A 27,693-nucleotide genomic window follows, 5' to 3' on the forward strand; every position below is an offset into this window, starting at 1 on the left:
TTCTTTTATTAACTTTGGAGGTCTGCTTACAAATTTCATTTACGAGGACACCCACAGATAACAAGCGTGCATTCCCTGAAACACCACCCATGCACAGCTGGACCATATGGTGGCTTTTAGTAAAAGAACAACTACCGTATTTGGTCATTCAAGCTGTTACAAACATACAAGGTTTGTTCAATTCTAACTTCAGCTACTTACTAATTGAATTCACTTCCTAAAAGAGGCAGACATTCTGGCTTCATCAGGTTGGTTAATATCTTGGTTTTCTTTTGAAGACTCGATGTAGTATATTAAGTGAAGTCACAAGCAAAATGGGCATTGTGTTAGTAATACTTAACCATTTGAGACCCAAGTGGGCAGACCTTAGGAAATTCCCTGCATACTTATTTAGCTTTTAAGTCTTAAATAGTGTCAACTATAGTTGTAAAGGTACACGAGGTGCTAGTAGTATCATAATTACCAAATCCTAAAGCTTTTACCCAAGTGGTTTCACTAATTAAGGACAGATGAAAAGCACCTTTCCCCGCTACCTTTTGACAGATTCAATAGATCGTCAAAGGAAATATTACCCAGGCAAGCAGATCTGCCATGCAGTTTCAAAATAAAAGTACCGTAATTTAACCAAAAAAAAAAAAAAAAAAAAAAAAAAAGGCAGCCTCAAAGTGAAATGTACTGCCACTATGGCTTTTATCAAATTCCACCTCTAAATGTTTTTAGTCCTGGCCGATCTCTTCTGAATCTCACTCACTGAAAGTGCTTTCTCTCACCTGTGAAGTGCCCGCTACCATGATGTCCGCCTAATACAGAATGCACTTTAATGCCAGCTCCTCATCCCAATATGTAAGGCACTGAAATTTTTATTTTTATGTGAGTGGTATTAGTTCCCATCCAACTAGGTTTTGGGCAAGGATCATGTATTTCATCTGGGGCCTTTACCTCTTCCCTGGCACCTAGCACAGTGCTTGGCACATTGATGATCTTCATTATTCTACAGAACTCATCAATACTTGTTGAAAGGCTCTTTCTGGTTCTTTACTACAGGTTAGCTCTATTTCATATAATTAGCCCATAATACTGAACCCAAATCACATTAATATTTTACAAATATGTCTTATAGATGTTAAATCCTAATGTTCCTCCTTTTATTCATAGTTAGAAATGGCGGAGTTTTAAAAATGTCTTCATAAACTTCTCATAAATGAGAACAATATAAATTGACCTCTCTCTGCCAGACCAGTCTACTGAGAACCTCTTTACCAAATGACTTCTTAGAAATGACGGTAGCTGACAATACTTAGTTCCAACTTAAGACATAAGTTCTTGTCCCCTAATACTGAAACCCAGCTTAAATAAGCAGATAAGCGAGGCAGAGTGGGTTAATATTAGTCACTGTGGAAAACTGCTATGTAGAAAATGCTATAAACATAAATGTGTGAGGCACAGAAAATCTTTATTGCCACAGGAAGCAAGTGCACTCGTCCCATCTCACCAACAGCTTGAAGAGTCACAAAAACGTGGACATCGCACAATAAAGTGTAAGAGACTCGGGGAGAAATGGTCCCTTGGACTATATTGGCTGTAATACTGAGGTAACCAATTGACCTTGTTCAGTGAAAATACCTCTAACAAAATGAAAAAATCAACTAGTTATAACTTCCAATTCACATATACAATTCAAATAAAAATATATATTATTTGCTTTAATGTATAGCAAGTTTAATACATTAGTGTTTACAAAATAAAAACTGTATTCTACTGAAATTTTTCTTGTGCTTCCACCTTATCACTAAGCTTAAAAGACCAGAAACATAAGATAGTTAAGGAAACTTATTATGAATTTAAAGATGCAATGTGTGGGTCCACAACGAATGGATAAATATTGGAAGTTGGAAGATTACTGCATCTTTTAAAATTGTGGCTTATGAAAATCTACAAACTTGACTGTAAGACACAATTTAAAAAAAAACAAAAAGTTTCAAAATAGATTAGAATACAGGAAACGTTTCATGAAACTACTGAGATACTAACCAGTGCTATGGCTAATATTAAAAACTGAACAGTCTATTGAAATCGTACTCATACTATTTCTACACACAGTGAACAATACAACCACAATAATCAACCTCAAGCTAGCAACAAAGTTGCAAGGTCCATAAAAAGCTTCTTCAGTGAGCAAAACACTATGATACAATTAAAACATTTAGGAAGGGGAAAAAAGCCTTTTAACAGTATAAAAGTTGTTTACTGGTGTTTCCTACTGTAAAGTACTTCTACAAATTAAAATGAAGAAGCAATTTATATATGTGACAGTGATCTGAGACTACAGTGCAGACATTTCATCTAACATTTGGCTGACAAATTTTAGTGTAACAGATTATGACTTAATATTTTTTACAGTTATGATCTAGAGCAGAACTAAAAACAAAAAAACACATACTCTCTTACACTCAAAGAGTCAATACACTCTTCTCAGCAATATCTGGGTTTAGATGCATCTGTAGGAAGTAGGTAAAGCTGTCAGTTATCTTCTCTTAAACCAACAGAAAAAACGTATATTGGCAGATGTATGTTTTTTTACCATTATGAATTCCAATGTGAAATTCTTGTAAGTATGCAAGTATATTATTAACATGTAAGCATACTCCCATATATATGCATATGGTCCATTAATTAAATTGGGGGAACTAAAAACATACTGTCAAATTAAAATAAATTTTAAGAAAAAACTGCATTCATAAATCTCAAAGGTGTAGAAAAATGAAATTGTAAAATAAATAATGAATATAGCTGTCAACTAAACTTCCATAGAAATATGCCTACAGATGTGGATGCAGTGATTGTCCACACTTGTGATGGCTGGGTGGGAAGACATTCCCTGGTGAAAGCATCTAGTCTCTCTGACTTCTCTACATAGAGAAGACTTTCTGGATATAAAATAGTACTTAATCTGTTACAGCCTTTGTTAACAGTCGCCATCTTTATAACATGTAGGGTTAACTTACTATGTCTTAATCTATTTAACACATTCTGAAATGTCAATGTTTAAGTCAAAGGTTTTATACATGGGTCCACTTATTTCAAGTTCTCTGTCCACGTAATAGCTTCCTATCTTTGAAACATCTCAAATAGTTATTAATACAATCTAGGTCAACTAGTTTAAGAGATATTTTCTACTCTATTGCTCATCTTTTTAACTTTCCTCCACTCAAGTATTTATTGTGTAAACGTGCATTGATAACCAGATGTTATATGAGTGAATGCTAAACATTTCCTGTTAAACAAAATCAGTTTTATCAAATATTAAATCCACAATATTTTCCTTGGCTTAAACTGAGTATTTGCTTTCTATTTTTCCATAATCATTGCAATCTTGCCAATAACTACATCACTTAAGCTTTCTTTTTCACAACTGCAGGCAAAGATTTTAAACTCTGACATATATTTACGTTAAACACACAAAGTAGACAACAAAATTTCAAGTAAAATAAACTGTATCCACATCTATTGGACCAAACAGGTCTCAACATCTAGATTTTACTTCTATAAATTACACAAATACATCGTACATTCTTAAATAATGAATGCTTACAATATTGATTTGTAAGCCTTTCCATATAAAATGACTTAACACAGGAATGTGAATGAATCAATATTACTATTATAGATTGCAACACTCTTTTGATTTTGTCTTTTGTGGCTGTTGTTTTATCTTCCCAGTTTCCACAGACTACCGTACCAGTCCTTTTGCTTTGGCTATGAAATCTGTTTGAGCTGAATGAGGCAACACTGGTTATTAAGGCTTATTTCTATGATGGAGTATTATCCTTAAATCTGATGCCATTTCCAGAAAACGGTGAGAGAAATCACAGCTATCTTGAATCTTCAGGCTCTGTTTTGATGACTTTCTTTTCTAAGGTAAAAGCTGAGTGAGGGTAGTCTTTTAAAATCCCAAGGCTCTCTACATAAAAATGGAAACAAAGTGAGTTGATATTTTAAATCAATGGACTACAAAAATCAAACAAAGTTTTAAAACAAACCCCCACACTCCATACCAAAGAGTATCAACTATTCATGATTCTGCAATTCCATATAAAATTTCTGTTCATAGAGCTATTAAGAGCTTGGATTCTGGATTTAAATTTCAACTCTGCTAATTACTAGGTGTATACATCTCTGGGCAAGTTATACACCTCTTTAAGCCTTACTGTCTTCATCTATAAAATAGGAATAGTATCTACATAAAGTGGCATGAAAGTTAAATAATGAAATGCACATAAAACATTTAGCATACAGAACATATTAATTTTTATTTAATGCTTGATCCAACATGATAAATATATAAAAGGAAACTGATTATTCATATGTAACTGTTACTGGTTAAATATTTACCATCAATGAAGGAATCAGACTGAAAAATATCTTCATAACCTTGGAACTATTTTTTAAAGTTCTTCTGACAATGACATATTAAGGTGGGAGAAATAGGGATAAAATAATGAACACTATTTTCATAAGAAATCATTCCATGGAGTTCTATGTGTATAGTTATTTCAACCATACACAAACACTACATAATAACAGTCAAATGTAACCTTTATGTAAAGTACAAATACTGGGAGATATGTACACATACATATACATGCAAATATCCATATCACATACATTCACACCTTGGATTCTAGAAAGTAATCAATACTAATAGCTTATCTGAAATTAAATAGTTCAATTTATGAATCCTCTCTAAACAGAAGGGGATTTTAAATTCTGTGTAAGAGTAATAAAAAAAGTAGCTTCTATTTATTGAATTCCTGCTGGCTGGAATAGATAGTGTACGATGCAGGTACACTATATTGTTTAATCCTCATAACTACCCTACGAGGTAGAAATTACTTCGCTTTTACAGATGAAGCAACCGAAGGACAGGGTATTTAAGTAACTCAGTCAGGGTCACTCAGTCAAGTATCAGTGCTAAGATCTGGACCCAAGCTTGCACTATATGAAAACTGTATTATTTCTATTCAGTTAAAATAAAGAAAAGGCTTTTCAGGCATTTCTTCATTTGGTTCTACATAAAGACCTAGATCAATTCTATCTCTATGTAATGTATCTCCATGAAATATGTAAATATGCCCCATGACGAGACACATGATCGATGTAATTGGAGTATTCCTGTTATATAGTCTTCTAAGGAATATAAATTGGTAAAATGTGGTTTTTTGTTCATTTTAAAGAACTTTAAAGAATAGATCACTTTTTTTGTGCTGTGGAAAACATGAGACCAAGATGTCAGCTTTTTAGGATGATTTCAATTTCTCAACCTCCCTCTGACATTATTAAAGTGGCTACAATCAAGTATGCAATAGCATGCTATAAAGTCACAGCACCAGAACATTATTTAGAACTTGTCTTTTTAGCATCTGCTACCAAGAGTATGATCTAAAATTGAAAGACATAAATGCTCTTGATAACTTTTTTTCTAGTAAATACATAATTCATTCTATCTAGATAGCATGAATGTAAAGTCAGGTTTAATCCTAATGCTTGTAAAACTACATTTCCCGCTGACTTACAACGCAAATTTGGAGCTATTTATTTGACTTTAGCTACCTCATCTATAAAATCAGTGACTGTGATTGACTCCTAAAGCGACTTTAAGACTTGGAATGATAACAGATTCTTTCAAATGGTGCTGGTCTCTAATGCTTTAACTAGGTCTAACTCACTTTACTTGGGTAAAAATAGGTAAATATCTAACTATGATAAGGAGCTGCTCATCCTTTTATGGAATTCAGTTTACTTCTGAAATGTGAGTATCACCTCCAAAATGCATCTGCATGAAAAGTCTAGATTTTGATACACAAGGTTTTCTCAGTCTCAAAGCAAACATGTAGTCCATCAATTTCATATTATGTTATTGCCCAAAAAGGTAGTAACACAACTCAAACCAGCTATTTATTATTAAACTTTCATATAAACATCACCATTCATATAATGGTGAATCAAAGTAATCTCAACTTTTATGAGTTTTCCCTGTCATTGTTCGGAATATGAAGTTTGCAAAAAGACTAGCGAGATCAGCCAGTGTTATGGCAATCTATCACTTCCAAGGGGAGAAAAATTGACAACTGAGCATCACTTATCCAAAATGCCTGGGACCAGGAAGTGCTTTGGATTTCAAGTTTTTTCAGATTTTGGACTATTTGCATTATACTAAAGGTTCAGCATTCCAAATCTGGAATGTTCTAATGGGGTTTCCTTTGAGTGTCATTCTGACACTCAAAAGTTTTGGATCCTGGAGCATTTCGAATTTTCCAAATGCGCATACTCAACCTGTAGGAACACTGTCAGTGATGACATTTTTTTTTGGTGGGGGAGGGAATAGGAGAACAGAATTTAAAGATCCTTTTATTCAAGTGTTACCCTCTCATCATATAGCACGTTCTCACCTGATGAGTGGGACTTTGCCTCACTGGGGTAAAGTCTGCTCAGCTCCCCATCCACCACAAAATGATGGGGTTGTCTGTTCTGTAAATTAGGCATTCGGAGATTCAAAGGTCTTTCTCCTAATGAAAAGAAAAAAGAAATATGCATAATATTAAAACACACCATGGTTTTCTGAAAACAAATTTTCAAAATTGCCTGAACACTCCTTAGGAAAAAAGTGAGGAAAGTCAACGAGCACTGAAGAATTTAAATAAGACTTGGAAAAAACATTTTAAATAATAATTTAAGAGGAAAATGGCAAGTCATTTCATGCTAGTCCCAAGGTTTACAATTCTGCCAGGATATTTTTAAGAGCTAAACAAAAGATTGGGAATTCCAGTAAGCATTCCAGTTTTGGCATATAATACATCTCCTCTATAAGACATTTTCTTACTTGCAACCATTTTACCAAGGCATGTCATTAATCATAGAATAACAAGTACTAGAAAGACAGAGAAGGCTTCAAGCCAATTACAGATTAAAAAAAACAAACAACAAAATGACAGCAAAATCCAAGAAAAAACAGATTTAGCACAAATATGGGAAAAAATTATACACCCAATCATGTTGTCATGTACTGAAATCTACCACATTAGCAAACTGTCACCCCACACTGAATTATCCTGGTGTCACAAATTAGAGTCACCAAATCTTTAATAACCGCCTTTGCTTCTTAACATGTTAAGGACAACTGGAGAAGTTAAACAAGACCTCAACTCAAAGGTTCCTGTAATATTTTTAAAAGGAAGAACTTTCTTCTCTTTCAGTACTCTGATCTGTTGACACATGTAATATTTCACTCCATGGCTTGAGAATCCTTGTTAAGATGGTATTCTTACCTAGAAATTCTTTTTTTTTTTTTTTTTTTACAACAATAACCATTCTCTAGAAAAGTATAACAATAACATATAAAAAGGAAGCACTATAAAATTATTTTTTTTCTTCAAACAGTTATTGCTATTTGAAACTAGGGGATACATGTATATACTTATAACCTGTACATCTCCCTCCAGGTAAGCTCCAGGTAAACAGAGATTTGTTCTCTGCTGCATCTTCAGTGCCTAGGAGAGTGCCTGGAACGTAGGAAATGCTAATAAAATGCCTGTTGAATGAGCGAATAACAATGGCTTGGGATTTTCTCTATGTGAGGATGTGAAAAGAATGAAGTACTTCGTAGAATGGTAAAAACACTCACGAATCACATGACTTTCTAAACCTGAGTTGTACTCTGTCATAATACTTTAGAAGCAGTTACCATATTCTTTTAAGAAGCAAATGTTGTAAATTTCACAAACTTGTTTTGGAAGTCTAAAAAAATATGAAGTTTTGGTCATTTAAAAAGTATAAACATCTCTCTTGGAATCTGTTTCTTGGGGAAAATAATCTGTACTGCTGACATCTCACATTCCCACCAACTCCTTACAAAATAATACATGTCAATCTCAGGTGCCAACTGCTTAAAGATTAAAATATTTACAAATTAAAATTTGCAGGATAAATTATTTCCTTTTTAGAAAATGAAGAATTTAAAAATTAACTTTGATAAGAGAACCTGTAAAATAATCTCTACAAAATATCATAATTTAAAAATCAGCCACTGTCTTCTGTTTCTCTTTGAAGTGCACATAGTGGCCCTAAAGGTGGAGGATACTCTAAAGATGTACCTTGTCCATCTGAGTTATCGGAAGTCAAGCCGTTAGGACTGTGCTCTTCTGAGCTCTGCCTGTAAAGCCCTGCAGACAACCTCCTCTCGGCATGCTGTAGTCTCTCATAGCCAGCTTGGTTGCAAAGGAACTCCATCTGCTTTGCCATCACCTTTTCAGGCTGCTAGTAAGTAAAGCAAAAATCAGATCAGTAACTGAAACATTCTAGATTTTTTAATGGTTTAAAGATGCCAATTTCAGACTCCAGCAAATATATTTAGTGTTCATTAAAATTAGTTCACACTTCACGTGGTATACAAATTCCATAAATATGCATAGATGTCTATATCATCATGTTAAAACATAAAAGGCTGGATATTGTACAAAAGATAAAAGCTTTCTTCTCAATTCTTTCAAGAGAATTCCATGTCATTTCAAAAGCAACATAACCTTACCTTTGTTTTCCAAGGTACTAAGTCCTTTAAAGGATTTTTAAAAAAAGAAATCTAAAAGCAACAGCAACATCTGCTATAAACTACTTCTAACACTTGGGGCGAAATCTTGGCATTTTTATTTTAGGATCTGGCAGTACACAGACTCTGATATGATGACAATATATTTGGAGGAGAAAAGGTGTAAAACGGCTGTCTAGAAGAACAAGACAAACACACCTCCCACTAAAATTAAACAATGTAAATTATGCAGAAAAACATCAGTGCCAATAAGCATTTTCACCTTCATCATGAAACTGCAGTATTTCCCAACCAATCATAAAAAGGCATATTTTAAATATACAATTAGTCAACTGACATATAAATTTATCTCTGCATGTGTTTTATAAGTTCCTTTTCAATGCTCTAAATTACTTATATGTGATATTCAGAGCAGTGTATTTGTGGTATTTTGCCAAGGAGATAATAGTCAAAATGCACAGATATGAATCACTACCATGCTATATAAAAGTGTAGGACAAGAAAGCTTCTATATAAAATTGGTTACAAAAAGCCCTGATTCACAATGTAAAAATCATTAGGTAAAATGTATTAGTTTACAGAATAAACATGATAAACACTTATACTATTTTTCTGAATGCATATAAACCAAATCAAAAGTAACTACAACTTCATTTCATTTGAAATTGTTACTAAATTGACAAAATTTAAATAAGCATATCTGAGGTAAAAAATGTATTTTTCATTCTAACATGAAAAAAACAAAACTTAGCAGTACTAAATTTGACCAAAAGTAAGTTATTACAAGAAAGTTGTTCAACAGGAATAAAAGCTTACAGTGCTTTCTAAAAGATGCTTGCAGAAAGCATTTTAAAATTTTAATTTCAGTATACAGACACAATTAAATAACTTAATGGCAAAAGCACCTGAAGCCACGTATTCATTTAACAGTTTTTCAATAAATACGAATGTAAAAGATTTAACAATAATTACAATGTTTATATTAATATTTTATTGAGAACTAGTATTATTTTATCTCAGAGTTGTATTACACGCAGCCAGGGTCAACATGGCTGGTTTTCCTGATTATCAAACTGTTTAAGTTTTCTTGAGTACAGAATCTGTCTCACTTCCTACAAAACTACAAGAATAAATAAGTAGCACCATATCAGATTCCGTTCATAAACTGAATCAAACCAAGTTGTTATTGCTCTCATGTTGATACAGCTGTGGCTCAGATGACGTTTTAAAAAACAACCGGAAATAAAAAGTCAGTCCTCAAACACTTAAAACTGAAGCTAGTTGAAGTAGTCATTTATTTTTTAACCTTCAGATACTATTATGAAATAATAACTGGGAGTTTATGTTACCTGTGAACTAAGAGCTGCAAGTTCTTCACTCTTAGCTCTAGCCTGCTGGAAGAGCGTTTGCACAGAATCCTGGAAATCTGGAAACCCATCCTGTGGGTCAAATAAGAAGTCCTTTATATTTAGAGTTTGTAAATAATAAAATACTATCAAAAACTTGGAAAATAAAGCAAACTCTTAATCTCACTACCTGAATAATCATGATTAAGATTTTAATGGTTATAAAATCTTTCATTGGTTATAAAATATTTCATTTCAGCCTTTTATGAAACATACATTATTTTCTACAGCCGTAACCTCAGTAGAAACATAAATAAGATGAAAAATGTCATCATACCCATTGTTTCACACTGGAAAGCAGGCTTTATGATCATTGATAATAATGGTTATATAACATTTCACCTAGGCTGGGTGCAGTGTCTCACTCCTGTAATCCCAGCACTTTGGGAGGCCAAGGTGGGCGGATCACCTGAGGTCAGGAGTTCGAGACCAGCCTGTCCAACATGGTAAAACCCCATCTCTACTAAAACAAACAAACAAAAAAACATAAATTAGCTGGGAATGGTAGCACATGCCAGAAATCCCAGCTACTAGGGAGGCTGGGCAGCTACTTGGGAGGCTGAGGCATGAGAATCGCCTGAACCCAGGAGGCGGAGGTTGCAGTGAGCCGAGACTGCACCACTGCACTCCAGCCTGGGTGACAAAGTGAGATTCTTTCTCAAAAAAATAAATAAATAAATAAAATAAAATAAAATAAAATAAAATAAAATAAAAAACATTTAACCCAGTGGGGCATTTGGCTAGCCACTATTCTCGCATTGGACATTTTTTATTCTTTTCCTAATTTTGGTTTTATGAAAACACTGCAAAATATTTTCATAGAGATAGCATTTTCGATAGCTTAGATTATCTACTACAAAAGATTCCCAGAAGCAGAATTACTGCAGAGATAGTATTTTTGTGCTTACATACTTTTGCTAAACCTATAGAGGGCCTTTACTAGTTTATCATACCACAAGCAATATATGACAATTTCCTTGTCAGCACTAAGTATTCTTGTTTTCTTAATTTATCCCAATTTATCTATACTTTTGATACTAAAAAATCATTTAATTTTTATATGCCTGTTTTATATGCTATAGTTGTACATACTTTTATTTTGTGATTTCAACTGCTGCTATAAAGTTTAGAGAAATTCTGCTTCAGGAAATTCTGCTTCAGAAATTTGGTAAGTATTCAAATCTACCCTCTAGTTTTCTAAAACTTTGATTTGTTTTAAAATTTAACCATCTAACCTATCAGAAATTAATTTTGTTACATGGAATGTGGCTAAGGATCCAAACTAAACTTTCTTTAAAGTGCTACCCAATAATCCCAAACTGAATTGCTCAAGGATTCCTTCATGTTGGCTTGTGATTTCTCCTTTATCATATCCTATGACAGGAAACGGAGTTTTGGAATTCGAAAGGCCTGTATTTGTGTTCCAATTCCACCACTCACTAGCTATGTGACACTGGATAAGTAACTTAACCTTTCTGAACTTCAGTTTCCTCATAGGAAAATTGAGGACAGGACAACCTATCTATTAGGATTGTTGTGAGGACCAAATGAGATAAAGCAAGTGAGATAATGCCTTCAACATGAAATAACTACTAAACAGGTATATCAATACATACTAAATTCCTATAATAAACAGGGCCTATCTGGGGGGCAGTGGACAATACTTCAACTTAAATTATTTCCATTTTATACTTGGTATTCCACCTACTACTTTTTTCAAAGTTTTCTTTTTCTGCTGTTTATTGCTCATGAACATTATAACTACAAAATATCATGACAGCATGGTTTTAGTAACTTTAGTGAAACCACCTAAAGGACTCCTCACAGAAATTAGCATTAACAATTAAACTCCAAAACATTATTTCTCCCCTTCTTTGATAAGCTATATATTGGCAGCAGAGGGCAAATCCTTAAAACCAAAGTTCTTACAATACACAGCAGAAAAGATGCAATGATGTAATAATAACAAACTATTTTACCTTATTTGGGATATAAGATAGTGGTTCAAAAATTTTCCCCCATCAGGGTCTTTTCAATAAATTATTTCTCCACTGCAGATTTCACATTTTCAAAAATTTTATCTATCAAAATACATTCCCCAAGTAATAATTTGCTATTTTTAAAATTCAAAGACATGATATACAGCCAAGAGCTAATAAACTTGACGTCTTAAGATGGTCCTATATAGCTTTATCGTGGGCCAGTATGTAATTAGCACTTCTGAAGTGCTGAAAATAGCCACTCTGCTAGGTTTCTATGTTGGCTCACAGATGTGTATGGAACATAATCACAAAACAAGCTAACATGAACTTCATACAAGTGTATACAGTCCAAGCTAAATCCAAAGTTCACTTTTTCTTAGCCATTTCAATTTTCTTATAAATAAGTTTTCTTATTTATTTAGACTGAAAAATCCAACTTTCTCTCTAGCAAACCCCCACCCCACTGGAACTGCTTAAGTTCTCAAGTTCAGTGAGGTAAGCTAGGAGAAGAGTTAGAACAATTTCAATATGAACGGTTACCGCTTTCCAGGAATCTACAATGTACCAGTCCCTATGTTCTATATTTTATGTTCATTATTTCATTTAATCTTCATCACATTCAAGACTGGGTTTCCCTTTTTTTTTTTTTTAACAGCTTCAAAGCCAACACTCAGTCCATAAATTCAAACAGTTACAACCTTTATGAAACTCACAAGAATACAGGCATTTCTATAAACAGAAATTATAGCTCTGTTTTTCATAAGCTGAACAGGCTTTAACTGTATGACTTGCACTGAGTTCAAAACTCAACTCTACTACTTATTTGCTGTGATACTGGGTAGATTACTTCATCTCTCTGTATTTTCTCATCTATAAACTGGGGATAACAATAGTACTTAACTTACAGAATCATTTTAAGGAAGCAGAAAATTCATGAAAAATACTTAACACAGTGCCTGGCACATAGGAATTACTTGATAAATGTTTGTTACTGATATCTGTTAAGTACATCCAAAAAGCCACCAGATATAATCAGAGTAAAGCACGATACTGGGGGAAAAAGAAATTTTATGGACAATTACAAAGTATAGACATCTTACAGAAGGAAGAACTCAAAATTTAATAACTAAAATCAACCAGAGAATATTGAGCACATTGTTGGGGAACTATCTCAGTGAAAAGAACACTGGAAATCTAGAAACATGTGTTTATACATTCAACAAGAATGTCATGTCCACTCAGTTGATTCATACACTGTACTCAATATGGGAATACAATGGCAAACGAGATGGCCATGCCTCGGGCGCTCCTGACAACACAGTCCAGGGAGGGAAATGGACGGAGATCCAGAGCACAGCAGAGGGTGCTGTGGCACAGCAGGCGTCCCAGAGGTCAGGGTGTCTAGGCTGAGAGTTCTAAAAGAAAGCAGGTGGTACAGACGCCTGGAGGCAAAAGGAACAGGGCACACGTTGGGAAGCCGGAAAATATTCAATATACACTGAAAAAGAGGGAGTGGCAAGGGAAGGTGGAAACATAGGGCCAGATTCTGTAAGCCCTTGTAAGCTATGTTAAGAATTTTAGATTTTATCTTAAATACAAAGAGAAGCCATTGAAAGTCGCAGGAAAGAGACTGATCGGATTTGCATTTCAGAAAGCACATGTGAATGTGATGAGGAGAATGCATGTGGAGGAGGGGAGTTCAGGGTGGTGACAGGGACACCGGTTAGAGGGCTGCTGGTGAAGGCCCAGACCTGGACAGTGGCAGGTGCCGCAGAAATAAGGCAACTGAGAGTTTGGTTATGACATTTACTAGAATAAAGAACTCAAGATCACGAGGTCTGGGAGGGGCCAGAAAGCTAATGAATTCGGTTGAGCTCATTTGCTAGTGAGATCTCCGTGTGTAGATAAGCCAGGTAAGCAGGAGCAGTAAGTTTGGAGCTTGGGGTAAAATCAGGGCTGGAGACCCAGATTAGAGGGTTATCAGTTCATTAGTAGAATCTGAGTGGAGTGTGGAGTGCACCAATCAGAATCCCCATGAGCCCCAACGCCTCAATACTGTTTCTGGAAGAGCTTGCGGGAGAAAGGTATGATCTAGTCATTTTACATTAGGAACCAGCTGCGTGATCTCAGGCAAAAAAGTAAATCTCATTACTTCCAGTGATCCAAATTTTTAAATTAGGATTACACTACTGTGTATCTGCCCATTGGAAGTTTGTGGGGATTAAATAAAGTAATGCAAATAAGTGAACCTTGGAAAAGTACACATTGCCGTATAAATATATGGTGGCACCAAAGTCAGGATTATTCAACCATGAGAATACTGAAAAGGCTGGATGGGGAACCTCAAACTCTACATGTGAAAGTTGCTGGAAAATGGACAGTATCCCATCATTAATAAAGATAAATAAAAGCCTAAAATAAGTAATAAATAACAATATCCAAAGTAATCAGTGATCTCTCTGCAACTGAGTACATCAGTCATTATTTACTCCCAGTCTTGACAGTTCATTGTGGATGGAAAAACTACAAAATCGAGTAGCTATCACTGCATGTCACATAAAGTAGATTTAAGGTCCCCAAAATACATGACTTAGAAATAAAAGTGAGAACATTCCCAAGAAACTGGTCTTTTTCACATTATGTTTGTTGCACAACTTTTGTTATATGTCTCGTAAGCTTGTTTCCCAGGCACCAGCTAGCTGCACCATGCTATGAGCGATCTATCTCCATGTCATATTTTTGGCTGATGCCATTAATCACAGTGTTTCCTTGCTGACGAGACTCTGGGTCTGATCATTGAGAAAATAAAAGATATAGGACGGAGGCTGGTGCATGACCTAATTACTCTCTTCCCATTGGTCTCCATCCCCATTCCTCCTCATCCTTTCTGCCAAACACTAGCAAGCTGCTTTAAAGCCACTGCTTAGCTGTCTCTAGATGACTTGTTACAGCAGATGTTCTCAACCCCACACGTGCATTTTCTTTTTTTCTAATCACACTTTCTGTATGAATAGCACATTGTAATGCTTCTGTTTTTCTGAGCCAGAGGGGAAGAGTCTACGTCAAATTAGACCAGCTTTCTTTTCAACAAGCTTAGTAGCAGCGTAGGTGGATATTCTGACCCTCTTTCCTCCCCTTTCCTCGCTCTCCCACCCCCACCTGCTGGAACTGCTAGCAGATGTTTCCTTTAGGTCTTTCTTCTTCAAGCCTCAATTCTCTGACTTCCTGGGCTCTATTAACAAACCTCATTTCTTTCATCCACGTATCTCTGAATGCTTTGCACCTCTGACTCCCACAGGGTCAAGAATGCTGTCATTTCCCATCTCTGCCCAGTCTCCAGCAATTTCAGCGAATGAAGAAAACTCAAATGAGATATAGCACTCAGTCCAGTTAGTCAGCTGCCATCACCAGCTCGGAGACTGTAGCTTTATATATCCTTCCTCTCTTCTAAGATGTTACTTATAACATTGGAGTTAATGACTAATTTGTTTATGAACCTCAGTGTGTTCTTAATGAAAAAGAAAGGTTACCAATTGAATTCACTTTTAACTAACATTTAAAAAAATTTAGGAGAAGACAAGAGAGCCAGGGGACTTCGGCTCTTGATTTTTCAACTCCTTGAATGAGCTGTCAAGCCACCTTAAATATGTTCTTTCATAGGTAGGACATAAGGAAATCAAACTAATTTTTCTGATTTATTCTGTTTATCTTCCCAACATAAGGTTTTTACTCATTGTAAACAATCGGCATATCAAACGAAAATTTCTTATATTTAAATATTTTGTAACTTACATTGCTAAATTTTCTACTCAAAACCATAACTGTTTACTAGATAAAATTTCTTGCATTAGAAAATAATAACTGCCACTATCCACCCTTTCCAAAGACTACCAGTTCTGCACACATTTCGCCCTTCACACGGCACTAGGAGGAAAGGTATAATCCCAATAGTGTTTTTTTCACAGGTAAGATGCTTTGTGAATGATCATTAGCACCTAGGAAGGTGGTACTGCTTTGACATTCAGGAATCAGACATAGATAGGAAACCCTGGCTCTGCTACTGGATAGCAATTTGGCAACATGGGTGAAGATACTGAGCCTGTCTGGGTCTCTCCTTGGCTGTAAAACGGAAATCATAAAGCCTCCACATAGGTTAGACAAGAATGTTTGTGATAATGAATTCCAAATGCCTAGTAGGGACTGACACAAAATGAAAGCAATACAAAGTAGCGATTTTTACAACTGCCCCAGAACTAGAAGATTTAATTAGAAGATCTAATGAAAAAGATAAGTAAGAATAAACAAAATATATTTTCATTTCACCTGAAAGTGGACTCACAGAGGGCTGTGTTCCAGTGGACATGTTATTCATCCAGGCTAAGCAGAAGGATTCCCAGCCTCACTTACTAAGTAGCATAAAGGGCTGAAGCCACATTTCCCTAGAGATTTCATTCCAAATGGTAGGTTCCCTAAGGCACACCTAAGCTAGCAGGTGATCTTTTTCTCCATGTCCATTTCACATATTCTAGGAATTAAAGTTCAAAGTCTGTTTTTTAATGTTCAACATATCCTGTAAGGACGAACACTATTTAAGGACAACAGATTATCCTGAGTTCTTCTATGCAATGTGTATGCTGCTATTTTGCTTAAATCAAATAAGTAACTAACTATCCTTTAAGGGAGAACAACCTACTACATAAATAAGAGCTCTCCAGGTAGAAAAATCAGACAAGTGAATGAGTTAAAACTTCATTCCACCCAAGCCTTCAGGTATAGATCAGGAAAATACAGTATTGAGCAACGAAAGATCTTACTGAGCTTCAACAAAGCCCTACTTGTATTAGTGTACCCTAATGCATTAATAATGACAAGCAATAAAATGTTTCTCTTTCCTTTACAGGTCAAATTATTTTGATGTCAAATCATCTGCTCAACATTATATTTCTTTTTGTTCACTGTAAAATTATCTTTTAAGATGGAAAAGCCAACAATTTGGCACGTATGCTTATTGTTTGTTATAAAGGATTGCAGAACGCTTAAAGATTTAAAAAAAGAGAAAAACTTGTCTCATCAGATCAGAAATCTGTTACACTTTAAAATGGGCTAAGCTGAAGTTTATTTGTACATTACTTAAAACTTTTCTTTGAGACAGGGGTGCTCTGTTGCCCGGGCTGGAGTGCAGTGGCGCAGTGATCCTCCCACCTCAGCCTCCTGAGAAGCTGGGACTACAGGCGCATGCCATCACGCCTGGCTAATTTTTGTATGGATGGGGTTTTGCCACGTTGCCCAGGCTGCTCTCGAACTCCTGGACTCAAACAATCCACCTGCCTCAGCCTCCCAAAGTGCTGGGATTACAGGCGTAAGCCACCATGCCCAGCCTTGTATATTACTTTCTTTAAATAGAAACTAATAAGCTGAGAATCACAAGAGAAAGATTCAAATGAAATAAGAGAAAAAGCATGTTAAAAGCATTCTAAATTCTTTCTAGTTTTATTTATGAGGTCCTTTTTGTCAATCACATTCCCTAGACAAACTTAATGTTCTCTAAACATGCTTGGTATCTTCTTATCTCTGTCTTTGCCCATGCTAGTCTATCTTTATAATGCCACCCCAATCCCCTCCCCACATCCCTACCTTTTGAAATTCTACCCTTCTTTAAAAAACCGAGCTCAAATTACACCTTCCCAATAGTCTCCCCTGATCTCTTCTCATACCAGAAATTCTCCCTCTCCCCAGAAGTCATACAGAAGGTAGACATAAAGCACCAGTACTTGGTGAAAAGTTTTAAGGGAGTGGTAACTTTATACAGCCGGTACTATCTACCTCATAACAGCTTCCAGCAATAGTTCTGGTATTTCAAATTTGACTTATAGTACAGCACAGACAAGGATTCATACCAACATCTACATGTGTAGGTATACATACACACAAGACACACACATGTTCAAGAGATACTGATTACCTGCAATACACAAGGGCTTTTTAAGAAACCACAGAGAAACAAAACAAAATTAAAAACAAACCAACAACAAAAAAGTGAGCCACTGTCCTAAATTCAAAGGTATAGTTACTATTTATTTCTGGGAAACAAAATCAAGAGTCTAGTGTCTATAAAGGCATTTAAAGAAGCCTGAGGCTGATTGTCACTTGTCTTCTTTAGGAAGGGTTAGAAGAGTTATTCACAGGAAAAAGAAACACTGATTATCTTAATTTTGAATCCAGAGCTGTTCAAGTGGCTTTGTGAACTCCAGTAAACCAATAAACTAACCATATAGAACTTCAAGTATCTCTAGTGGAGTATATTTAAAGGAACAGAAAGGTCACATCTAATGTTACAGCCCAATACTCTGGGCTTCTAATAAGAAACTGAAAGCATTGTAATGAAATACAAGGCCTCTGAGAGGGTCAGAAAGACTTACCAATAAAGCTCATCAAGAAACAACTGCAGCTCAAACAGTCCATGAGATTCATGATCACAAATTTCAATACTGAATAATGACCTCTAAAGCTAGACAAGTGTGGCTTAAATGTGAGCAGCCTGAATCATGATCACACTTAGGGCCAATAGTGAAAAACAGATATAGATGTATTTCTAGCCTAGCAACTAATATTTTGGCCCCTGGGTAGTTTCTGTGCTCTCTTTCCTCTCAACCCTCCAATGGCACATGCCTTCTTAGCTGTTTCTATGTTCACCTGCCTTTCCCTTTCAGTAGCAGTGAGTCACTAACAGCCAAATCCACAGGGACCCTCTGTAACCTGTTATCTGGGGGAGCAAGAGATAACACACCTCACTAGTTATATCAATGTAGCCTTTTAGATAATTTCAACATTTTCTGAGTAAACTATCTTAAACATTACTCCAGAGCTAACAGCGAGGTAGGTTACAAATATAAGTAGTTTACTTTTTATTTTTTGGTTTATTTCGGTAGAGACAGGGTCTCCCCATGTTGCCCAGGCTGGTCTCGACCTCCTGAGCTCAAGCAATCCTTCTGTCTTGGCCTCCTAAAGTGTTGGGATTATAGGTGTGAGCCACCATACCCAGCCCACATTTCTTTTTTTAATGTGGCTTTTGTTTTTGACAAAATTCTTTCCTTCCTTGAGAGTCACTGCTTTAGGATAAAGTGTTAAGTCAAAGATGCTTATCTGCAGCCATTCATTATTTCATTCTACAGATTTTATTAAATGCCTATTAGGTGCAAGACAGTTATAAACTCTAAGTATACAGCAGCAGATTCACAGATAAGAGATCTATTCTCATCCAATGGGGCAGACTGATAATAAATTTAAAATAAGTATCTAATAGTTTCAAATACCGGTGAATGCTATCAAAACAAACCAGGAAAATAAGCCTGAGTGTGATTACGGGGAGAGAGTGACCCTTTAGAAAGAGAGGCAGGGAAGTCAGGGGAAACATGGCTGTAACTTGAAGCCAGCCATCTAAAGACATAGAAGTCTAGGTAGGGGGAAAATAGTGAGTGTTGAGGCATAAATGAGTTTGGCATGTTCAGGAACAGAAAGTCAGTCAGTGTGGCTGGAACACAGTAAGAATGGAGAGTGTGGCAGCAGACAAGGTAGGAGATGCAAGCTGCAGTCAGAGTATGTGGGGTCTTAGATCCTTTAAAAAAAAAAAGCTTAGATTTTATTCCAGGTACGGTAGAAAGCCACTGAAAAGATTTAAGAAAGAAAGGGATTTAAGTTTTTATAAGATAACTCTGGCTTAGGTATGAATAAAGGATTACTGCCATACAGATAGATACTCTGTAGATATAACTGATTATAGAAATTCAGGGTGGTCAAGTATAAGTTATTTGCTTTAACTTGAAATTAAATAATAGGATGGTTAAGAGAACACTGACCTCCATCTCCTGCCTAAAAGAAAAAGAAAGGAAGGAGCCGCCTGACCAGATTTCCACTCTGCTGCAACCTAGACTTTTAAAAAAGTATTTGTAAGAAATAATAGTTCTGAAACCATTCTATAGTTCTGAGAGTCCTAAGAAAAGTATGCTTTTCTTAACTCCCACCTTACCACTTGCAAATCTAAAGTCAAAAGAGCAGGCTCAACCGTGACCCTCTAAAAGAGGCTTTAGTGTCTGTAATTTATAGTTACTAAATTACCATTTCCCTTAGATAGTTAATATAAAGAAACGAAAAGTTAGCTCCTCTGTATTTGATGACTAATGATGTAAATAAGACTATACAAGGAATGGTTTAACCAGTAAAGTTTTAAATCTGTAAGAAACACCAACTGCAAATCAACCTTTGATAAACTGACTGGACTAGTCACCAAAGTTTTCTTTTAAGAATTTCCTTGGATTAGGCATGGTGGTTCACACCTGTAATCCCAGAACTTTGGGAGGCCAAGGAGGGAGGATCACTTGAACCCAGGAGTTCAAGTGCAAGACCAGCCTGGGCAACATAGTGAGACCACATCTCTACAAGAAAAAAAAGTTTAAAAAAATTTTCCTTGGTCTGCTAATTCAAATTACTGTAAATATTATATTTCAAAGTTACAAAATTCTGTATTTTTTAAAGATTTATTGAAAGCCATTTTTCACCAGTTTATGGGACCATCTTTTTTGTTTTGTCTCAGCTAGTTAAGATTTTGCTTGATCTTAAAACAAAAACAAACATTATTAGCATAAGAAAATGTAACATATGACCATACCTCCACTTTAATTCTCTTTGGGGATAATTCATCTCTTTCTCCACATTTTGACCTAAGGGAAAGGGGAGAGGAAAAAAACCAAAAACTTGAGAAAGTAACAGATTTTATTCCAACGGCATCTCAGCCTATAATCTTCTACCAAAATATATACCCTGAAACTCCAACACCAGAAATGACATATTCATAATGAACATTAAAATAATGAAGAAAATATCTTTCATCATTTCCAAATTAACACTAGGGGAATGTACAGATATAATCATACATTTTAAAAGGACACTACCTAAGAACTCCCCACCTCTGGCTTTGGTATGAAAGCCACTCAATAATTTTTTTTTTTTTTTGAGACGGGGTCTCGCTGTGTTACCCAGACTAGCCACAAAGTCCTAGGCTCAAATGATCCTCCCACCTCAGCCTCCCAAATTGCTGGGATTACAGGCATGAGCCACTGTGCCCAACCTAGCACCTAATAAATATTTAATGATCATCACATAATGAAAAAAAAAAAATCAAGGAGGATATCCCTTTATGGTTCAGTAGGAATAATTTAGGATAAAATGACTAAAATGACCATTTAAGATGTATGTTTATGGCTACATGAGATTAAAATGCATTTTGTCTATCTACAGAAACTACAGATGTATTTACCCTGACCCAGCAATTTCTCTGCTGGGAAAACCTATCCCAGAGGTACCTACACATATATAAAATGATGCTCCATCAATGGTAAGACACATAATTATTTCATGTACCACTATGAAATTAATTAAACTATGACAAGCCATCAATTACATTATACTTCAATATAAAAGATGTTAAAATGTGAAAAAGTACACTTCAGAATCAACAAAACATACTATGTATGATGTTATTTATTATAGTATTTACAATGAAAGACTAGACACAACCCCAGTAGCCATCAATAGGGTGTGGGGCTAAATGAATCACGGCATATCCACACAATTCAATACCATGCAGTCGTAAAAAATAATGAGGGCACCTTAGGAGTCCAAGGTGGCTTCTAAATTATGTAGAAGTGTTAATATATTTTAAAGTACATTTAACTTTAAAAGGATAGATTAGGCCAGGCACGGTGGCTCATGCCTGTAATTACAGCACTTTGGGAGGCTGAGGTGGGTGGATCACAAGGTCAAGCGATGGAGACCATCCTGGCCAACATGATGAAACCCGTCTCTACTAAAAATACAAAAATTAGCTGGACATGGTGGCACATGCCTGTAGTCCCAGCTACCTGGGAGGCTGAGACAAGAGAATCACTTGAACCCAGGAGGTGGAGGTTGCAGTAAGCTGAGATTGAGCTATTGCACTCTAGCCTGGCAACAGAGCAAGACTCCGTCTCAAAAAAATAAAGAAAAAGAAAAAAAAGAAAGGTGAAGGTAAATACTAGAAGAAACAGCTAAAAATCACTGAAGGCAGTTGCCTCTGGAACGTGGAAGTGAGAAGTGGGAAGGCAGAGCACAGGAATCGTCGAGTTTCACTGAAAGCCTTACGTATTGTATGACTTCTTAAACTGTGGACATGTATCACTTTGATTAAAGAATATTATTTAAATACTCAGAAAGAAAATGGTGTATAATACAATGAAGAAAATTAAAAATCAGTGAATCAGCTCTTGATTATCCAACTCCAAAAAAAAAAACCTCATAAATAATCCCATAGAATGTGCTGTATATTCTTACCCTGTTCATTTAGTCTACATGATTTCACTTGTCAGTTATAAATATGTAGGTACTGACGTAGGGCAGAAAATAAAACTGCTGTGAGTTAGGAAAAATAATGGTAATGATGGCAAATGCCTATAGTGCTGGTTTTCAAACTTAGGATGCACAAGAATGCTCTGGGATGCTTGTGAAAGTTCAGAGTCCAGGGTTCCATCCCCAAAGAATGTGATTTATTAGGGCTAGAGAGGATGCTCAGAATGTGACTTTTCAACAAAAACTTAGAGTTATTCTAATGCAGCGGTCATCTGCATCCAGAGAGGCAGTGGCAGGCACAACACAATGTGGGCTGGAAATCAGGGTCTGTGTGGAATCAAGTGAACAAAATCAAATGATCCTATCCTGTAGACAATGCTTATGGCTCAAGTAAGGATAAGGTGAAGAAAAATATGCTGTGTTTACATTAAATTTTGAAACCACCATTGCCTTCTAACATCACGTTTATTTTATTTCAAACTTGTGTTCCATAACCCATTTGCTAGTAACAGAAGTACCTTTCAATTTTCCCTTGATATTAGTCAATAGAGTAGTTTTACATATTCAGCTAATCTCATCAGATTGCAAACACCTTGCAAAAAGGACCATTCTATTTCCTCAGAGTTCAACAAGTTCATGTAGTTAGCAGGCGTACAAATACATCTATAATGCTGACTAAATCCCCTCATCACACTCAAAACCAAAGTGTGTGTGTGAGACGAATGTCTAAAACCACTACCAGAACAACGCTATAGTAACCCAGAGAATGATGCCTTTCAAAAGAGAAAGAGGAGGATTAAACAACAAAAATCACCTTAGCAATGTTTTCAAAAGTCACTGCATCGTTTAGTTTCATAGAACAATAATCATACTTCTACTTTTTCAGAAATGTTTATTCTATCAATAAATGTTTCAAACTCTACTTCTATCAAGCAACGCAAAAATACTGACAGTTAGTTAAATACTTACTTGGTGGTTCTGTAAGTATATTTATAGGTGACTTCTCGAGAAATCTGCCGAGCCAAGGCAAAAAGCTCATCTCTTCTTGTCAGCAGGGCATTATCCTTCACACAGAGTTGAGCAGCTGCTTCATTAACAGTGAGCTGGACATCCAAAACAGAGTTTCAAAATTAAGAACATTTTAATTTCATCAAAATGCAAAAGGTTTCACTTAAAATATAAGAATGTCACACCATTATATAATGAAATCATAATTCATAAAAATCAGAATGGTATTTATTCCTAATTATTCCTAATGCCAAATTTCTGAAGAAAATCAACTAATCTGCCATCTCACAGAGCCCAAATTAATCATGATAGTCATCTTGATTTTATTTATTTATATGCTTTTTTTGGTTAGGTAGGAGAGTTTATAGACAACAAAGAAAATAAAAAGTGAAAAATATTCTGCATCTTGCTTATAAAAAAACCAAAATATCAGAATACAGGATTTGCCGACACCATTTCTCTAACCAAAAATGAATGTAGATAGTCTGACAGACTTTCTATGAACTGACATGAAAATTCTTAAAAAGGAATCAAGACCATATGATTTTAAACATTTATCAAATCACTTAGTAAAAAATAGAGTTATCACGTACTAGGGCTATACTGGAAAATCAAGGTCTTGGACTAATCTCTAAGATCCATCTAATTCTACTACGCTTTCATAATTCAATAATTATTAAATATTGCCAATATAGAGTTGCTAGTTGACCAAACACTTTGTACTAAAATTCTGTTATCATAAACACAAAATCTTAATTGTTTAACAAAGTAGAAAATTTTTCACATAATTTTGTCAATATAGATATAGGAAATTGTCAAGAGGTATATCAAACTTTTTTAATATGCAAAAGATGTACTTAACCAAGGCATGATGATTAGCAAAAAGAAAATGGGACGTGATGGCAGACAGACCTGAGAAGAGTCCTGCTCCATCATTTACCAGCTATGACTCTGGACATGCAAAACTTTTGAGAGGCTTGGTATTTGGTATTCTGAGAGGCAAAATGGGATAATATCACTATCCCAAAAGGCTCTAACAAGAATAGATGAGGAGACACACCTGGCACAAGGTTGTGGTTAGTGTTAGCTCTTGTTTCGTTTTCATAAGAAATCAGGTACAGCAGTACCCCCTTACCCACAGTTTTGCTGTCTGAGGTTTCAGTTACCTGTGGTCAACTGTGACCCAAAAATATTAAATGAAAAATTATACAAATAAACAATTCGTAAGTTTTAAACTGTGTGCCATCTCACTCTGTCTTGTCCGAGTGATGAATCATCCCTTTGTCCAGGACATCTACACTGTCTACACTCCTGGCCGTCAGTCACTTGGTGGCCATCTCAGTCATCAGATGGACTCTTCTGATATCTCAGTGCTCATGTTCCAGTTATCCTTATTTTACTCAACAGTGGCCCCAAAGTGCAAGAGCAGTAATGCTGGCATATTGTTCTAATTGTCCTACTTTATTATTATTAATAGTTATTGTTGTTAATCTCTTGCTGTGTCTAATTTATAAGTTAAACTTTATCATAGGTATGCATGTATAGGGACGAACAGTGTATATAAGCTTTGGTACCACTTGCAGTTTCAGGCATCCAACTGGGGGTCTTGGAATGTGTCCCTCATAGACAAGAGGGGACTACTGTAGTCACCCTTTCTCCCTACCCAGGCATCTCATCTTTATTTAGAATAATTTTCTTACTTAAAATTTTGAAAACAAAATAAATAGCATGCAATCATTCCATCCAGAATGACGATATTCTAATATACATTATTCCAATATTTCAGTGTACTTATAAACATTAAATATATATGTACATACAAATTTGTAATTTACTTTTTTCAGTTACATATGCTATATTTTTTATTTCTACCAATGTATTAAGGCAGAGACACGGCTTGTTTACATCAGCATCTGGCATGGGTTGGAAGTTCAACATAAATCTGTTGACTGATGAATGAATTGAAAAATCCTTTATAATAACACTTTTACTACCCACACATACAATATTCCATTGTAGAAAACAGCAATATATTATTTAAACTACCATCGCCCTGGACATTGAACTACCTCCAGTTTTCCATGTACTATTTTTTAAAAAGCTGCATAAGAGATTCTTAAATGTGCACCTTTGCACACATACCCAACTATTTCTTTGCAATACATTCCTACAAATAGACCTGCTAGGTCACAGGGTATACTAAATTTTAAGAAATTTATACATTCCACCAAAATACCCTCAGAGAAGTTGCTCTAAATCATAATGCTGTCACAATGATTATATGATGAGTACATTTCCTACAATCTTGACCAACACTAGTTATTATCTTTTTAAAACTTTACCAATTTTACATTTCTAAAACAGCATTTGGTTATAATTTGCATCTCTTTGACTATGAAACTAAAGTTTTTTCTTAAATCTTTGACTCATTACAATGTTTTGTTTTCTTAGAACTTCAGGAATTCTTTATTAACAGCATTAACTCTTCATCATATGTAATGGGATTTTTTTTTTTAGTTTGTCATTAGCCATACAGTTTCCATGCTGTGGGTGACAGGCACAGAAAAACTCTTCCTACTCTAATAATATATAAATGTTCCATAATTTAGTCTAATCGTTTTACTTTTCCCACCTAAGTATTTAAACCGTCTAGAATGTGTTATGGTATATGGTATGATGTAGACATCTAACATCCTCCTCCCCAAATTTATAACTGTAATTTATATTGTTCTGAAACAATTAATTTGGCCACTGACAGCAAGTTATAATAATAAACCCAAGTTTCCTATTTTAAACCCATAGCTGAATATGAAAGCACAATTGAAGGAAGAATTTATTTTCAGCCTTCTCCCCTCCTCCTAAAGAGTCATCAATAGATAAATTCCTCCCCAAGTGCCTTTGAAAGGCACAATGTTATTGGAGTTAAAAGTGAAATGTATACTTTAAATAATGATTTTCAAAACAAATCAACTTCAGTTTCAGCATGGCAGTAGCTAAATGACCTTGAAGAGGATTCTCAAATACCTTTTTATGTAGCGATTTCTTTTTCATATTAATAAATCTAAATTACTAAGGAAACGTTTGATTTTCAGTAAGGTGTTTTAATTGACAACGTTTCAGAGGTACTAGCTTATGCACAACCACAGAAAGTAACTTTTCAACATAAATTGAAAAGAATATTCTAGTATTCTTTCTATTACCTTTCCAGAAACCAAGAAAAATAAACACAATGCATTCATTGTCACTGAATTCAGGCTCCCACAAACTAAAAAAGTAGACTAAACTCCAGGCCCTCAGTGAACCTGGTAAAAAACTGAGGCTGGAGAAATAACTCTAGCTCACCCCGAGTTGTAATAAAAGCTGATTCATGAAGCCTCTCCCTTAAAAACATGTGTTCTGTCAGTGTTACCTAGATTTCATGCTCCCTAGTTGCTAATGAAATCAATAACTATTATGATATAATTACAAAAGAAAAATGAAAATATTCCCAAACAATTCGTCACTTGCTGCAGCACTGTTAGCTTTTTCTGAATGCCAATATTCTAATTTTGCTAAAAGGATAAAGTAACAAGATATTCTCCCTTACTGGTTTACTTATTTCCTCCATTTCCTCTTTTTGTGGCCCAAAATACCAAAATTCCACTCATTTCTTTATGTGAAAGATTTCTTTTTTTTTTTTTTTTTGAGACGATCCTCACTCGTCGCCCCTAGCCTGGAGTGGCAGTGGCCGGATCTCAGCTCACCTGCAGCTCCGCCTCCGGGGCTACTCCATTCTCCTGCCTCAGCCTCCCAAGTAGCTGCGACTACAGGCGCCCGCCACCTCCCCGGCTAGGTTTTGTACATTTTAGTAGAGACGGACTTTCACCGTGTTAGCCAGGATGGTCTTGATCTCCTGACCTCGTGATCCGCCCGTCTCGGCCTCCCAAAGTGCTGGGATTACAGGCTTGAGCCACCGCGCCCGGCCTATGCGAAAGATTTCTTAAAGTTGGTTTCCTTTTTGTTTTTGAGATGGAGTCTCACTCTGTCACCCAGGCTGGAATGCAGTTGCGCGGACTCAGTCTCCCGGGTTCAAGAGATTCTCCTGTCTCAGCCTCCCAAATTGCTGGGACTACAGGCATGCACCACCATGCCCAGATAATTTTTTTGTATTTTTAGTACAGACGGGGTTACATCATGTTGGCCAGGCCGGTCTCAAACTCCTGACCTCAAGCAATTCGCCCACCTTGGCCTCCCAAAGTGCCGGGATTACAGGCGTGACCCACCATGCACGGCCTCTTAAAGTTAGCTTTCTATCTTTTATAACTGGACTTAAAAA

The 27,693-nt window shown here is 35.7% G+C and overlaps 1 protein-coding gene across 4 annotated transcripts in view; it reads right to left on the reverse strand.

The window, feature by feature from the left end:
- Positions 1-1,434: 1,434 nt before the first annotated feature.
- Positions 1,435-27,693, reverse strand: part of NAB1 (NGFI-A binding protein 1) — a 40,935-nt gene continuing 14,676 nt past the window's right edge. For 3 of the 4 annotated variants that reach the window (XM_017852912.1, XM_017852909.1, XM_017852911.1), the window contains 6 exons: positions 23,340-23,473; positions 20,656-20,707; positions 9,952-10,041; positions 8,151-8,313; positions 6,450-6,566; positions 1,435-3,961 (listed from right to left, as the gene is read on the reverse strand). In XM_017852912.1, the coding sequence (XP_017708401.1) occupies positions 3,873-3,961; positions 6,450-6,566; positions 8,151-8,313; positions 9,952-10,041; positions 20,656-20,707; positions 23,340-23,473 (645 nt within the window). In that variant the 3' untranslated portion in view covers positions 1,435-3,872. The remainder of the gene's footprint in view (positions 3,962-6,449; positions 6,567-8,150; positions 8,314-9,951; positions 10,042-20,655; positions 20,708-23,339; positions 23,474-27,693) is intronic. The other variant, XM_017852910.1, reaches the window with a different exon arrangement.

Source organism: Rhinopithecus bieti, unplaced genomic scaffold, assembly GCF_001698545.2.
Source record: "Rhinopithecus bieti isolate Rb0 unplaced genomic scaffold, ASM169854v2 scaffold_35609, whole genome shotgun sequence".
Lineage (NCBI taxonomy): Eukaryota > Metazoa > Chordata > Mammalia > Primates > Cercopithecidae > Rhinopithecus > Rhinopithecus bieti.